Genomic DNA, 17,770 nt, shown 5'->3' with positions numbered 1-17,770 from the left:
CTCAAAACACTGAAATAACCTCTATAGTTTATTAAAAAAAAAGTCATAGAGAGTATTTAGGAAGCAGCTACAGTCAATTTCTAGTAACAATTGCCATTTTTATCATCTAAAGATGGCACTAACATCAGAATCACACTTATAGGGAACTGGGAAAGACTCAACTTTAAAAAAAAAATAGATAACCCAACAGACTGTGACTACTCTTGTAGGAGAGAAAGGTTTCTTTTCAAAAGCAGAAAGTGAAGTATTTGCAGTATGGCTGTGCTCAGTCAGCCACAAATCTGTACTAATGATAAAGGCAGAAAAAAGCAGAAAAAAGTTGGCTGAGGAGATGCTTTGATACAAAATCCAAACTCTCCATCAGCTTTCACTGCCCCAAAGATGATTCTGCTTTTCAAAGTTCTGTTAATCATAGATTTATTCTGCAGCACACAAGTTTTTTCATCATCATCCCTTTTGGCTGAACTTGCCAGTTTTTGGGTTTTTTATATTTAGATTTCACATCCCCATTGTATTGATATATACTGCCATCCCAAATACCCATAATTCTCACTTGGAAAAAAACTGCTTTTCAAGATTAATTTTTATAGAAGCTCTTTGCTAAACTGAGTATTTTTTTAAAGAAAAGGCTATCTTTCAATATACTAACTGAATTGAAATGAAACTTCCTAATTATCCATTAATATAATGAACACATAAACGGAAAAGTAATGTTTAAATGCAGTATTTCAAGGAGATTTTTTGAAGTCTCTCTAGGAATTTACTACCCATCCCCAATTGGAAATGGCCAGCAGTGATGATTAATCCTGAACTACTGAAGCTTTCCTTACTTATACAACACTTAGTAAACCAGTTTAGCATAGCTTTTCTTTTAACTGGGCCAATTTACTGTTGAAAGAACACAGTATAGTCATGAGAGAAGTGATACATAGATTTCCGAAATTAGTCACTTTGATACTCATTGTGTCCAGACTGTTACCAAATAATTCCTGGAAGGGACGACGCAGATGCAGCACATTTAGCTACCTTGTTCCTGCAGAGTACATAGTGCCTTCTAGAATCTTGCCTGGTGACTCAGCACTAGAATGAGTTAGAGAGGCATACACTGAAATTTATCAGGCTGTAGCAAGCAAATACAAATCTCCCTCCACTGGGCAGGACCACCACGAGGACAGGGCTGCTCATCATGGAATCATGTAGGCCAGAAGGGACCTCTTGAGATCACCCAATCCAACTCCCTGCTCAAGCAGGGTCACCTGGAGACACCTGTAAGCTGTTTTGCATCTGCACCAAGACTCCACAACCTGTGCTTGACCACCCTCATAGTGAAAAAGTGTTTTTTTTTCTCCTGTTCAGACAGAACTCCACCCTTTTTCAATTAGTGTCCATTGCCTCTTGTCATGCCCGTGGGCATCTCCCTCTATCTTCATTCCCTCCCATCAGGTTTTCATACACACGGGTGGTATCTCCCCTTAAGCCTACACATAAAGAGAAGAGCAGCCTTTAGACACAAGATCTCTTGCCATGCCCCCCCAGGTTAGAACAAAACAGCACCACCAGGTGTTTTACTGCAGTGTTGTATCAGAGAAGCTTTTGTTTTTGCTACTGAAGTGCAGAATGTAAGAACCTCCACCATATTTATGATGAAGACTTTAGCAAGTTATCAGATGATGAGCTTGAAATTTCAGAGTATCCCTCTTGCATACACACATACCCAGAAACCCACCTAGGACTACCTCTTTCACAACAGCAAAAACAGTACCAAATGCACCAAAAAGTTAAGTGATGCCACCACATTCTGGCAATTCCTCTGAAGACATCCTCCCATTAGCAGAAAGCACTGGGAAGTTATACCCCCCCCATTTTGACAGCTACAAGACTGAATTCAGTTTTGACCTAGAAATCAGGGATCTCATTTAGGTAACAGCAAGACAAGACACTTAAACAAAATCAGCAGCTTTGATTCTTGTGACTAAGCACACTAAACAGCAAGTAGGTAAAACAACAGTAAAGATGGCCTTCTCACAGATTCTACACCCATTCCCTTTTTACCTTACACCCCTTTTTACTCTACACCCTCTCTTTTTTACCTTAAGATGCTTCCAAAGGCATGGTGAGTTGTAGCAGAGAACTGTGGGTCCAAGTGTGGCTCCCAGCCTACTAAAAGGCAAGACACCAGACAGGCAAATGCAAATTGTTGTGAGATCTTTGTATAACTTACCTCTAAAAATGATACTTGCAGTACTCCTACAGTTCAGAATCTCACGTGGTTGTTCTGATGGTTCTATCAAATTCTCCTCATCTGTACCAGTTAAAGCATCAATATTTTATCCCCAGGCTCAGAGGCCACAGAATGAAGACTGCATAGGAAATGTTTGTTCAGTGTTTTTGTAGAAGGCTAACTAACTGCTAGATTATTTAGACTGCATAAGCTTTCTGAATCAGATTGCCAGTGCACAAGCAACAATTCCTTAGAACTCTGGTTCAGGGAATTCAACCACTTTAGATAAACCTCTTCTGGAAGAACAACAGCTTATAGTCCTTATGGAGCACAGCTTTAAGATCAGTGACCATAAACATTTGATGAAGTGTTTCTGAAATCAGATTGATCAGCTGTCCTATTTTTACTTTTTCACTGTAATTATAAATACTTCAAAGATGATTAACACAGTATTAAAACATTAAGTAACTGCTCTGCTGGGACCAGTAACAGTAACCAGATGCTCAATGACTTTGAGCCAGAATCCTCAAACAAGATAACCATATAGCATATGTAACATAAGTCACTTCTTGCTAGCAAAGTCAAGTTCAAGGAGCACAAACAGCCTCTGACATTCTTTTGAGGTCTTACATTTGTCCTCCCTCAGTCAAAACTGGGTTTATTTTCAATTTTAAACCTTGATGAGAAGTAGTGCTAGAAGCACAATCATGCTCATTAGCGCATGAGGAAGAGACTGCTTTCATTCCGGACTGCATCCTGAATGACAACTCAGACAAGGCAGTTTCAGAAAAGTCCAGGTGTGAGACTAAGTTACCCCGATATAGCAGCTGACAGGGAATAAACTCCAAAATAATTAAAAGAAAGCAAACAGGTTTAGTTGTCCGAACAAGGAATTTTAATTTTAGGTCAACTATTGAACTAGGTCAACATCCAGTTCACAATGTCTACAGATAGTGGGCATAGCCAGTCACTACGGTAAGTTTATTGAAGCACCAAGCTCCACACAAGACTGTAAAATACAATTTAAACTACTAGTAAGAAAGCTTCTTCAAGTCAACAATACTATTAAGGGCCAGAGTTTAAGGAGTAAGTTTTCACCTTCCAAGCTATTTTAAGACAGCCAATCCACTGCATAAGCAAACCAAACTGCTACATACTGAAACACAGAGCAGCAACTCTATTGAACAATTCCTGTAAATAATTCAAGGATACATTGAAACAGTATGGGTAAATTGTAATTTTTTTTATTGGAAAACAAATATACAACTTGGAATGGATTTGAGGCAAATCGTGCCATAAGCAGATTTTTTTGAAAATAAGTGGCTAAACAAAGTTTAAAAAGCATAGTAACAAGAGGAGAAAATGTTTTCTGGTACAGGACCAGCAGTACAAAAAAAACCTTGTGTACGAGTACCTGGATAAATCACCCGTTTTGCATTAGTGCAACTTAAGTTTCATATTGTTGACTGTCAATCGTCCACAACGTTAAGACTCCACATTTCAACAACATGTTACAGGTATGGCCACAAACAAGTTACTGTGAAGTAAACTAGGAGAACGAATTTTACAGTGCATTAGCCACATGTATATATACTATTCACATGGGTTTATCCTGCATTTAGCTGCAAGAGACTTTATGCTCCATCACAGAAAGCAGAATAGATTCCTTTATGTACTGGAGACCTAGAGCCAGCATGTTGCTTTAAAACTAAGGAATTGCTAATGCATGGTAAAACCTAGCTTACTTTATGTAACTTGTTATACTAGGCATACCGAAGTCTCCTAAAGAAAGCTACTTTTTTTTAAAAAAACAGACAATCCAGATGTTCCCTCAGTTAACCAACTCCATCTAACTTTAGATGTGCAGAAGGGCTTAAATATCCAGAGTAAGCCACATGCAACATTTGTTACTTAGATCAATTTTCCAAAAATCAGAACAATGACAGTAAGAGAAAGGAGAAAAACATGGAGGAATGGCCTTCTAATTACTATACATGCATATTCTTTTGACAGTAAGGGAAAAACCTTTTACAGATAAGTTACAAACAGAGAAAAGGCAAATAAACAATTTTGTACAAGAAATTTAACACATTCTGTACAATGTCTTCACTTCGCTGTCATCATTTGTACAAACTCTGTAAAAGGAAAAAGTTGCACAAGTTAGAGAAAAAAATCTGAATTTCAAGATCTGAAAAGTGACCTGCCTTACTAGTGCTTAAGACTATTTCAAAACTATGTTCTCAGTTATATTAAAAACCATCTTCAAAATGGTCCCCTTTTCTAATGATCACACCTAAACCCCTCCTATTTTTAAATGGCAAGACACTATTTTTATGAACAAAATTGGTTCTCCAGTGAACTGGTTAACAGCCTTCCTTTCAAAATAAAGCAATAGAGGGTCCTCAAGCTCACCAACACACAGGCAGGGACAAGAACCCTCAGAATGACTAAAGATCAGCAGAAATTGTGTTGAAATGACAAATCAGTTAAGTAGCTGTATAAGACATTGTGTTAGTTTTTATTTTTTCAAAGTAGAATAGCCCAAGTCCTACTTATTTTGCCTGACTGGCTTTGAGCAACTGAATCATCGCTTATTCACACACAAAGTTAGATCCCAAAGAAAGATTCTTTGCTTCTCTTGCTGAGCAGTAGTTTCAGCTACAGTAACAAAAAGGAAAAGGACACCTGAAGGCCTTAACTGGTTGTCAAAGTTTCAAAATAGCAACTGGAATAAAGAGGCATAGCCTCCAAACAATCTATTCCAAGGAGTTATGGAGGAGCAGCAGCCTTTTTCAAAAAAATGCTTTTTTACTCAGATGAGTGCTTATCCTGATGCCAGAAAGGCCTTATAGGGAAGAGTCACACCTACACCTCAGAAACAGTAAGGGAATACAATCTGGAAACACTCTAGCTCTTTTCTGCAAAATGTTTAGAAAGTGAAAATGGAAACTACCATAGTGTTTCCAAGCTGCTAAAGCAACAGAACTCCTCCTGCTTACATGCTTTAAGTTTCAATCCGTGAAAAAAGAAAATAAAAAAGCTACTATTGCAGCTAATTTGTGTGAATTATTTATAAGGTCTTCTAAAGTTTTTTAAATTTATATGTATTTTAGAGGCCTTCCCCTTTTAATTGGTATTTTTAAAAACAGAGTGATGTACTACAGTAAACATTCATTACTAAACAGAACAGCAGTATGTGATCATCTCTGCTAGCTTCTTTATTAGACTTAGTAACATTTTTTACATCACACAGATGAATAGCCTTTTTTGCCTTTGACACAAAGGTAGCAATAACCTACTCAAAAATACAGAGGTACAAAATATACACACTGAAAGACATCAGCCTAAAGGATCCCTAACTGTTGGGAAGATCACACTGCCCTATTTCAACTTGGTGTGGCCATCAGCATCTACACAATCACAAGCATAGAAAGTGATAGGCAAAAATAACCAGTTAAGAACTCCTTACCTTCATAGTTTACTTGACCATCACCATCAATGTCTGCTTCCCTAATCATTTCATCAACTTCTTCATCTGTTAGCTTCTCCCCAAGATTTGTCATCACATGACGGAGTTCTGCAGCACTAATGTAACCATTACCATCCTGGTAGAGGAAAGAAGGCAGTTTGGTATAGCCTTGCCTAAGGCCAAGCAACTGAAATGTAACTTAATAACACTTCAGAGCAAGTTGAGCTGTAAGAAGGTAGCATACATTTAACCACAAGGTAAGCAAGAGCTAAGTGCACCTTCAAGTATTGTCTAAGATCTCAATCTTAAAAGGACATTTAAAAAACAATTATCCAAAACAGTCTGATCTGGCTGGCCTATCCTGAAACATTCTTTAACCACTGACAAAGCAATCAGCACCTTTTGCTATCTTTTTACAGGGCAAATACCTACTCAATCATGTGACTGGTTCACCCATCCTTCTTAGATCTGAAGTTACTTCTCATTCACTCGTTTTCTGAAAGCTGAGCACAAAGCCACAAGGCCCTCAGAGGCCACTTTTTGCATATACCAGCCTAACTGGGACACTGGATGTCAAAGATATAGAACTCTGGACTGACTACTCTCTCTTCCCAAACACCTATCTTCTATTTAGACATACATCTTGATTAAGAAGCTGAGTTAACTTTAGACTCATTTAGCAACTTGCTTAGTGAAAACTAAGTGAAAGATTCAAAGCATTACCATTTTAAATATTTAAGCAATTTCCCTGCCACCCTTGTACAAGTATTTCAGTATCATCGCAAGTGGTAGCTTAACAGTATTACCCACTGCTCTCATAATGACTCATTGGACTTTCATGTATAGTACCACAATAGGCTGAATTTTAGAGTAAAAAGTTAATCTAGAGGTTCTGGATGACAGGAATGCAGATACCCCTCAACTCTGTGAGGAAGCTCAGTAGAAGCCAGACCAAGTTTTTGTAACAGAAGTATTCGTTAAACATTTTAGTACCTTGTCAAACACACGGAACGCTTCTCTAATTTCTTCTTCACTATCTGTGTCTTTCATTTTTCTTGCCATCATTGTCAGAAACTCTGGAAAGTCAATTGTGCCATTGCCTGCAAGACAGTTACTTTGTTAGAAACACGTTTTAGGCACTTTACCAAATTACCTATTAGTAAAATCTTACCATCAGCATCTACTTCATTGATCATATCCTGTAGCTCTGCTTCTGTGGGGTTCTGACCAAGTGATCTCATCACTGTCCCCAACTCCTTTGTAGTTATAGTACCGTCACCATCCTTGTCAAATAGTGAAAAAGCTTCTTTGAACTCTGTACAAGAAAATAGGAGTTAATTCCTTCAGCTTTCAAATATTTAAGTTTAACTGTGGAAGAATCCACTGCTGCTTATTATTGTAAATTACCAAGTTTTGTTTCATTTTCAAGAAAATTTCAGTATACTGCTCCTTCTACTATAACTGTAAAGCCAATATGGAAGCACCAGTATCTGGAAATCAACCTGCCAGAATACCAGTCAATCACAGTCTGACCTAGATGACAGACATCTATTTCAGAAGTTTGCTACCATCTATCTTGAACAAGGACTTCCAATAAAGAGTTGAAAAGAACAGCCACCTACAGCTAGCATGACTCACAGCCTTGGAACATAGGAAAATAATACACTTTGAGAAATCAGGCTGCCCAAGAGTCATGGAGTCACAATCACTGGAGCTGTTAAAAAACATGTGGACATGGCACTTCATGACCTGGTTTAGTTGGCATGGTAGCATTTGGTTGACAGTTGCACTTGACCTTAGAGGTCTTTGCAACTCTAATGATTCTATGTTTCCAATAGCAGTTCTAACAGAGGAGAAAAGTCAATGAAAAAATGTTTAATGAGACCGAACTAAACCCAGTTTCTCATTACAAACTAATTTCCCCTGGACATGCAAGTCTGAATGAAGCTGCAGTACCTAGCAGTGCAGGGATTAACATTTGGCCATACCTATAAGAAGAACTTTCTCCAATCTCTCTCTCCCATTTGAGTTCTGCAGGTCTTCAGTCTATGTATATACACAACTCCAGTCAGTTGTTCATGGGGGAAAATCACTGGAGTCTTTATTTCTGAAAAGCTGCTCTGAAAATTGCTTCAGCCCTTCTGTATCCTGAAACAGCCTTCACAGAAGTAGTCAAAACCTGCTGCAGGACTGCTTAGCTGTGTTTCAATGCTACCTCTTAACCCCCTACAACGGCTGTACTGCAGCCAGCAACATTAATACAAGCATAACTTGTTTAATTGTCCAGTCCAAAAATGGAGTTAGCTTTAATCCATGCCATCTGTTTGGCCACAGACCTTAAACTAGCTCACTGGGCTGTAGCAGCTTTTACACATATTACAGTTAAACGTGAAAAACATACCCTTACTCCCTTGTTCAGTTCATATCCTTTTACAGCTTTCAAGGCACCTGAAATCACACCCTTGGAGAACTCATTAGCTCAAGGGTTCTCCTGCATCAGAAATATTTCTAAGAATTATTTTTTTCAATGCTTCCAAGAAGCCAACTTTCCAGATGGTGGGTTTCCCAGACCAAAATTAGTCACAGTAAAAGTTGTGTTTTCACATGAACAGCATAAGGCCTTACTTTATGCACTTCATACTTTGAAACACTTGAGGTGAGTACAAGCTGGCAAGTGTTAAAAATGTAATTACAAAAATAGGCTTTTTATAGTTCATGAATTCATAACACCAGAGCCACAGTTGAGTCCCATCCAGGAAAAAACACTCCTCTACATCTTAAAGTTTCTAGCATTCCAAAAGCCAACTCCCACTGTTGAGAACATACGAATCAGAGCAAGGCTACCAAAGGACCCAACAAAACAGTTTAAAGCCAGTACTGTATAATCACAAAAATAGGCTGCTATAACCTGTACATGCAGTACCTCTCAAGCAATCTTTCAGGCTAGTTTCAGTTAGCTTGGAGGCAAAGAGGTCTATTAGGAGTAAAGTTATACTGGGTAAGAAAAAGAGCTTTTGGGCCAAGAGTAGTAGAGAAACCCAGTCAATCACAGAAGGACCTCAAAAGCAAAATATTAAATCTTCAACAGTCAGGTACTCAAGTTTATACAGGGCATCTATTGTTAACAGCTTCATCCTTAGGTTAAAGACCAACTGTCACAAATACAAACATGAAGCTGACTCAATAAGACTTGCCTTCTACAACACAGGCCAGTCCATGGTGTATTTTGAACACTTGAAATGAACCACTCAAAAAACATCTTTTACCTAAAGATGCTGTAGGCTAAGAAACAACCAGCTATGAACCAGAATCATAAAGTAACGCAAACGAAAGATCAGGAGCATGTTTCTGTTTGAAATGCTGAATCAAGTTCAGAATATTATTAAAATACCTCTTTAATCACCTCTAGGAATCACCTCCAGTAATTAGAACAAAGGAATAACAACCTATGCAGACACAGTTTAGATTAGAACAAGAAAAACTTAGCAACTCAACTCTGACTTCCAGGAACAGAAAATTATAAAACACACCTCCTACACTTAAACACCTTATTGACTCCATATAGTGTGCAGATCAAATCCTTTCTGTGCTGAACTCCTCCATACCAAACTGCAAATGAAAATTATACCCTGCCAGAAAACCTGAGTGTGCCAGCAGAACCACTCATCTTCAGGTCAGTCTACAAGGTTTCAACCTTCCCACCCTTCTTTCCTCCCTTGCGTGAAAGGAAAATACTACTTCCAGGCCCCATGAAAGAAAGGCTAGTCCAACACAATGCAATCTCTGACACCCTAGCTCAAAATGTCCCGTTTAACAACAGTTTGTGGCATCTCTGCCCCACATCACCTTTGCAGATGAAGTGGTAGTCTTCAGTGACCTAATATGTTCAGTGAAGCAGAACTACCATTCCCACACACAGTTCAGCCAGCTGTGCCTGTAACTTTTATAGAAGAATGTCAATTGTTCTCTTCACAGCTAGCAAGAGCTTAACACTTAAACATGGTTATTTCTCCTGTGAAATAAATTCTAACTATTGCAGTCAGATGCCCAAGAGAGAACCACAGAACACTACTTGTTCAGAGTGCCCATTCAGACCTCATACAAGTTTAGAGGACAGAAGTATAGCCCACTAGACCAGCTGCTTTAGGACAAAATCATATTTACAGATATTTTTTCCCTGCCCACCCACAGAAAATGGTTCTGACCTATATACCTTTCCAATACAGTGCTTAACCAAATGGTCACCCATTAGACTCAGCAACTTCAAATCTTACTAATGTAGCTGCAACTACCATTCACACTCTGTACCTACTCAGCCTCCAAAAACCAGTCTTTCATGTGAATAAACTTGAAGTCTTTTACTCCTACCTAAAATGACAAGAGTCCTGTATGACCAAAGAGTTCCATCAGAAATAAAAACAGCTGGAATCTTAAACAGTTTTGTTTTGTTCTTAAATAATGTTTATATATAAAAAAAATATAAAAAATATAAAAGAATATAATTTATGTATAATCTTTATATTCTGATGCTTCACAGCAGAGGTGGAAGACCTTTTTTAAGCACAGAAGTGCCTGCTTTAACTACTCCAGACTTCTATTTAAGAAATGTAATGTGATCTCTACCTTGCCGCACCATTTTCTCAAGCCCACCTTCAAATCAAAAGCAAGGTATCTTCAGATAAGCTGAAACGGAATGGGCAAGGGGCTAAAGCCTTTAAAACCACAGTCTCTGTAAAACATGCAAACTACACATGTAACAGTTTTTCCATTCAAGAAAATGGTCTTCAATATCAAAACTAAGCAGACTGCTTAATCAGCTGCAACCCTTGCTAAGCAGAAGTAGGGATGGCTTCCCAACAGGACAACAGCCTTCACATCAGAGGTTTACAGTTTACTTTGCAAACACATCTTCAAAAAGTGTCATAGGTGAACTTAAGTGGCAGGCCAGTTTACCCTGGGTCAAAGTTAGACATTTATTTTTTTCAAACAGACTTACTCCAGTATGGCAAGCTTATCAATACTCACTTTTGGCTCTGAGAACTATATACTACCATTACTGAACTGCTCACATTTGCACTAATACAGAGGTAGCACTAATGCACTTCCTGTGTATATTCCATGTTCAGCTACATCAACTAACAAAGCATCTACAGTGAAGAACTGGAATAATTAGCCATAATTGAAAAGACAACAGTAACAACTGCTAAAGCCTGCTCCAACTGATCACAAAGCCTTTACGATAGCAAGGCCACTTCCAGAAAAAAATTCATGAGCTGAACTAGATTTGGCTTATGCTTACTCATAAGACAGTACCATGGTAACAAATAAATAGACTAAGGACTTTCCACGAAACCATAATCAGTCTCCTATGAGTTACAGCAAGCTTGTGAAGTCTAAAAGCTACAGAACACTTCAAATTTGGCAATTATGGTAAAAACAAAGTAGCCCATTATGACACTTCTGTTTAATACAGTGTCTTAAAGAGCTACACTGTAGTTAAATAGCAACACCTCTTTCACACTGTTACTTGCATGCTTGAGCTAGTACTATTCTATCAGAAGAACACCCTCTAAAATAGTTTTATGTGATGGTTACACACATCTAGACTTCCTAGTATTAACACTACACTTGTCAGATGAGGAACCCTAAAGTTTGTTGATGTCCATGGCAATGCTGAATTCTGCATTACCAGTTAAGTCTTGTCAAACTGAAGCTGAAAGCAAGTCTTCAGAGAGCAGGGACAGATACTTGTTTGTGCAGCTTGCATGAGTAGGTAACACACTAACCAGAAGTTTTCACCACTAGCAGACAGTTGCCCAGTGCACAGAAACCATCATTAGTGGGGCAATACAAAGATAAGAGATGTGTATTGAAGCATCTCAGAGCAAGTGCCAGACCATCAGAACAGTGTGCAGAACATTTATGTCCAAGTCCACAATGCAGTTCCAAATATGGAATATCAAGAGCTGTCATCATGAAGCCAGCCTCTGCTGTCACAGAAACCAGCCACTACAAAACATCTCCACTGACAGGAGACCACAAAGTACATTATTTTTGCCTTCTGTTAGAAAAGCACTCCACATTTCAACTCCAAGTCTACACCAGAGATTCACACACATAAACATCACTTTCAGTTTGCACTTGGGACAAATTCTGTTGTCTTGAGAGGAAAAAAAATAGTCTCATGACTATTAGCTAGTAAAGCCGTGAGGATTATATATTTAGAGGACAAAACTTCAAACAGAAACCATGCTGCTTTCACAGACTTTAAAACTTAGCTGACAAATTAAAACATTCCACAATACTACTTGAGTATCTAAGAAAGATAAATGTCTTGTGTAACACTGTCACTGGATTAAGAGATGTGCCAGGTCAAGTAGGAGTAGCAACACAGCAAATAAAAACCTCACCTGCAATCTGCTCTTCTGTCAGTTGATCAGCCTGAAATAAAAGAGAATATCATTATAGTTCTAGCAAAAGTTCAAGGCAAAGTGAGACAGACTTGTACAGGACTCTGAATATGCTAGCTGCTCTTCAGGATTAATACACAGCCTTCTGAAATAGTTCTAAATGACACTGCTCAAAAGTCACTGGGATTGCATGCTAAGTAAGAACTGGCAGTCTGTCCTCATTTCCTGACCCTGCAATATCTGGTACACCCAAATACAGGATTACCATGTGTATCAATTACACAAGTGACACTAGCAAATTCAAGGCACACAGGTCCCTCCAGACTGGTTTTAAGCGCTCATTAACAAATGGACTACTGGTAATAATACTTTGGTAAACTGGCCTCAGCTTTAACACTAAACACTTCATGTCTAAGTAACACAGCAACAACTTTCAAACCCCAAATTTAAGGCAGACTACTCTCCTTCTGCAAAGCTGCAATGCTGTAATGAAAAAAATATACTCCTCTATAGAAGTAAATTATCCCTTGATTAACCTGAAGCTTCATGTTCTAGACCTGACTATAAAAGATAAGAGTCCATAAAATCAATAATAGCAGCTTCAGCCCAAACTGAATTTGAATGCATTCGTCATATAACTATCTGGATTTTTCATATCATATCTACACACTCAAGTACCATAAGGTAGTTTACAGGGCCATAAGAGAAAGGTTCAGTGGCATAAGACTATTTGTATATCAGTTGGGTAAGCCCCAGTTTATAACTCATTCTGCTCTATCACTGAACAGCTTTGAATCAACTAGATTTGACAGCAATAAAAACACTCTTCTAGTCCAAATTCAAAATGAACTTCTGTCTTGAAAGAGTACAAAGGTGTTTGAGGAATGCAGAAATATTTTGCCTTCTTCAGACAAATTCTGTATAGTTTCAGTGGAGTGGCAGTAACAACGACATACAACTCCATCAAGGATGCTCCTTGAACTCTTTATCCCATAGTACTCCAGCACTGTCAAAAAACGCACTTTAATAATACATAAAAGATATGTTCACTGCCTAATCTCAGAGCCCTTTTGATTTTGTTCCTATTGTGACCAATTCAGCAATAACCTTTTTATAATTACTGCAATACCGACAGCTAGAAACATCTTCAGTCATTAGCTGTGCCCCCAAATGTGTCTATACAGTAGTTATCTGTCAATCAAATACTCAGAGAAAGGTATATATACCACCCATCAATCTTCACTTTACTAATTTCAATTTGAGTTACATTTCTATATTGCATAGAAACTTAGAATTTACCAGCTTCTGGTTATCCTTCCTGTGACATATATGAAGTTAGATGCTTAAGCAACCACACAGGAGCTAAACTGCTTACAAAAAAATACACATAAAATAGCCCAAGATAAGGGCCACAATCAAGTGATTTCTCAGACTGTCTATGGTTCCAAGAATCAAGACCACACTACTAAGCAACTGCAGAACAGCCAATGATTATCTGCCGCTATAGACTCCGTTTGTTCTGATTTCAGCAGCCGTAGGAAGTAATCCCATGTAGGCTGAACTTTGATCATTCAGGGTGGCAGCAACACTGCTCAGAACATGACCAATTCGACATTAGGCTTTGAGATGGAAGCAGACTGCTGGTCCCTTAGCCTTGCACAGGTCTGGAGTGTATCAACACAGAGAGACTCATACCTTTGCATACTATTTACATTTTTATTGCTTTAGTGAAGAGAATGATGCGCTACATTTCTGCAGGATATTTATCCCCACAGAAAGCTGTAGATCAGATTTAAGTAGCAAGTTAATTTAGGTAAATACTTATGGGTTACCAAGTTGAGTGACATAATATTTTAAAAGACATGACATTAACCAGTGTTTAAGCTGTTAAGTGTTCCTAGACTCTTCCTTACTCTTTTTCAGCAACCTAAAACCTCCTATAGCCACTAACCATACATTTGGATAAGCTCTGTCACTACCTGTAAGAGCTGCAGTGTTTGAGGAGAGCATGAAGCTTATTTGAAGCCACAGGTATAGGGCAGTTGAAAGATAAGCTCAGAGGTGGGGCAAGGTTGAACAAACACCATCTGTACTCTGCAGTGCTAGGCTCTGCAGGGGCTGCTTCGCAACAGCAGTAAAAGGCGGAGCCAGCAACTCTGCCAGATCTCTCCCTCCTCCCATGCCATTCAGGTGGAGGAGGGCTACCAGCCCAGATCCATGCCTGCGAGTTACAGGCCATTGTGGTCTCGTCTTGTTCTGAATTTAAGCTAGATTTTCATGCAACATACATGTGACAGAACACACACCTTCGCTAATGTAGCACACCTGAATTAACAGTGAAATTTCAAAGGTAACATATCTATACTTAAGTTTTGACATGTTCCTTACTATGGCCAAGAGCGACCTGAAAAACCTCCTTTGAACGAAATTGGGGAACTCAACACAGATTTGACAGCGTTCTCCGATTCACGTTGCAGCACTTTCATTTTCACTGCAACAGTTCCCATCCCCCAGCCTCCAGATTATGCCGAGGGACTGACAAAGAACCTAAGCCTCCTAAGGAAGAAGGGGAGCTGTTGTGTGCGGCAGTCTCAATGGCACACGCAGCCTCTAGAGGTAGTATTTCATTACAGTCATAGCTGCTATGCAGTAATCAGTTTGGAAGATTCTGAACAGAGATAATACTGCCTGATGGAAAGCTATCAGCAAATCACAAAACCGATAATAATGCTTCCCCTCCAGAACTTGGCATTTGTGTACTTCACAGGTGCCAGATGTGAACAGACAGTTCTATTCTGGAAAGATTTAACTGAAAAATAAAAACCAGGCACACTAGCATATAAGGATAAAGTTACATTCATAGTAGGTTAGCTTATTTTGGGAGCAACATATTCTGCTTTATCTAGCATGTACAGTACTGGACAACATATTCACAGGTTTAGCCGGTCTGGTCTGTCAGGATGAACTGTAACCACAGTCAAAATGTCACTGTGTCTCCTGGACACACCCATTTTTACCAAGACTTTGCTTGAAGATACTCCATTTTTGGTTCTGTACAGATGATGACTAAAAGCAGTCAGTCTTTTGCTGCTAGATTCACCGATTTATCTTTATAGATGGTTTGCTGTATAGGTTCACAATTCAAGCAAAATAACACATTCAGGCTTCTGTTTACCTAATTTCTTTGCCTGACAAGAGCACTTTAAGAAAACCTTAATTTTAAGTACCCATCGTTCACATTAAAGATGGCAAGTTGATAGTGATCTGATTCCTTAAAACCATGTAATGAATGAAAAGGCAATTCCTTTAAATTGGATCTTCTCTTAATGAAAAGATATTACTAAGTAGTCGTTGGTGCTGGTTTTGCGACAGAACTGTTCCTTTTCGTATGTTTTTCAGTATCCATTTGTTTTAATAATAATAATAATAAAAAAGCTAAATTCATCTCCTTTAGGCCGAATTTGAAACAATTCTCCCGTTCCACAAAATATGTTCTGTTTCGGTAGCTGATCAAATCCTAAACAAACATATTGCTAAGAAAAATAAATTGTGCTTGATCAAGAAAATGCAGGGCTGTCCACCGCAACGACCAAATCGGGAAGCCAGAACTTAAAAAATGTTAAAAATCCCTTGTTCAACAGAGCCAACGACAGCAAGACGTTAACATGAAATCGGCAGGGGAGAGAGAGAGGGGCTCCAACGCGAGCTGACAACAAGTCTAGCATGGAGGTAGATGGTGCAGTAAAGCAGCCTGTCCCTCATCATCATGCTGCTCAGAAGCTGCAGGGCTCCGCATTGCATTATTACCAGGCGCAACACACCTCGCTAGCGAGCCAGACATCTTAAGCGCCCGCAGTAGCCGCTGCCGCGCCGCTGGCTCCCCAGCCCCATTCAGCCGCACACGCTGGCTTGCCGGGAGGAGGGGAGGGGGGGGAAGGGGGGGAGGAAGCGATAAGAAAGCGGAGCTGGTGCCATCGTGGCAGGCTCCTTCCCCCCTCCCGGCACCCCCCACGCGGGTCTCCTCCCAGAAGGAACCGTTATCTGCCGCTCTCCCCCCCCCTCCCCTTCCTCCCCCCCACGCCCCCCAGACCAACATACGCCCCGACAAAGCGTCATGGCGCTCGAACCGAGTGGCAGTTTGAATTTTGAATCCGCACCAACGCCCCTGGGCGGGAAACAGACCCGGGCGGGATTCGTCCACCACTTCCTCCTACGCACACGGCGCCTCCGAGCGGGACCCTCCGCCTCAGCCTGCCCGCGCTGCGCCTCCCGGCCACAGCCAGGGTCGCTTTCACCCCTACCCCAATCCTTCTGCTGCAGGCGACCTCGCCTCACACCAGTCAAATCACCTGCCCGTCCTTCCCCCCCCCACTCTCCCCCCAATCCGCACCCAACCACAAGGACCTCCATTCCCCCCAGCCTCCCCTACCCCCGACTCCCCCACCAACAGACCAGCACCCACAAAGCTATGTCACTACCCCATGCTGGGGGACTCACCATGATGGCTCGGCCTGGCTGTGGGGTGTGGTGGAAGCTAACGGCTGCACAGAGCACTCGAGCAACCTGACCGCTCTACGGCGCGCCTCACACTGAGCCCTGCCCGGCCGCCAGCAGTGCCTCATAAACCTCCTCACAGCCAACACGGATCGCTCCGCGCCGCTCCCTCCCCCCTCCCTTTCCCCGTCAGGGAACGGAGCTGCGAAAGAAGTCCCGGCTCTCCGAGCTCCTGTCGGCGCCCCCCCGCACCCCGAGCGCATTCCCTTTCTACCCCTGGGCCCCCAATCCCCGGCGCAGGAAGAAGCGAGGTGCGAGAAAGAGAGGGGCTGCGACTGTCAAATGGCGGGAGGGGGTGCCGGGGTCGGGAGGGTGGCAGGCTGAGGTACTATTTTTCTGAGCGGAAGAGGATTTTAGAAAAAAAATGTCGAGGAGTGCGACATCTCCAGAAGGAGGTCTGTGATTGGTGGGTTCGTACCTGCAATGCGTCACTCGGACATGCACAGTCTGGGCTGGGAAGCGGTTACCCCTCCCCCCGCCCGCAGTGAGTGCGGCCCGGACCGGTGGGGTTGGACCGGACCGATATGGCCCCGGGAGGGTTTCCCGCTGCTGCCGGCCCGTCCAGTTCCCTGCGCCTGCAGAGCGTGGGCGGCCGGGGGGAGCTGGGCAGGGGGATGGCGGGCGCTGCGGCAGGGTGTGCCGGTCGGGCAGGGCCCCAGCGCCCTGCTGCCGCCGCGGGCACGCGCATGAGGAGCGGCCGCCGCCGCCGCCGCAAAGGGCCCGGGGAGGGAAGAGGAGGGGGGGGGGAACAGCGGGGCAGGATCCGGAGCGACAGCACCAGCAGTAGCACCAGCACCAGGCCTCCCCTCACCGACCGACAGTGCGGGCAGAGGCGGGAGCGGTGATGCGGAGGCGGGGAGGGAGAGCCGCCTTTAGCAGATCCCGCGCCGCAGGCCTCGAAGGGGGGCCATGTCCCGGCTAGGGCTGCAGCCTGGCTTGGTGCATTACCATGGGGCTTCAGCAAACTGCACCTGAGAAATGGATCCCCGAGAGTGCGTTGCTAGAACATTTCAAGGCTTATCTCACTGTGCGCCGGAAAGCCTCACCCACAGAGTTACTAAATGAGACTCTGCATCCAGCATAGTCCAGAAAAATTCCCACTTCACTCTGCAAGCC

The 17,770-nt window shown here is 41.6% G+C and overlaps 1 protein-coding gene across 1 annotated transcript; it reads right to left on the bottom strand.

Moving 5' to 3' along the window:
• Window positions 1-3,093: 3,093 nt before the first annotated feature.
• On the bottom strand, window positions 3,094-16,992 carry CALM2 (calmodulin 2). Its single transcript, XM_008496520.2, has 6 exons — window positions 16,598-16,992; window positions 12,101-12,131; window positions 6,862-7,005; window positions 6,684-6,790; window positions 5,691-5,826; window positions 3,094-4,356 (listed from the first exon to the last, which is right to left on the bottom strand). The coding sequence occupies exons 1-6, from the start codon at window positions 16,598-16,600 to the stop codon at window positions 4,328-4,330; spliced, it is 450 nt and encodes a 149-aa protein (XP_008494742.1). The 5' UTR covers window positions 16,601-16,992; the 3' UTR covers window positions 3,094-4,327.
• Between the last annotated feature and the right edge of the window lie 778 nt (window positions 16,993-17,770).

Source organism: Calypte anna, chromosome 3 (genome assembly GCF_003957555.1).
Source record: "Calypte anna isolate BGI_N300 chromosome 3, bCalAnn1_v1.p, whole genome shotgun sequence".
NCBI lineage: Eukaryota > Metazoa > Chordata > Aves > Apodiformes > Trochilidae > Calypte > Calypte anna.
This window is presented reverse-complemented; position numbering and strand designations above follow the sequence as displayed.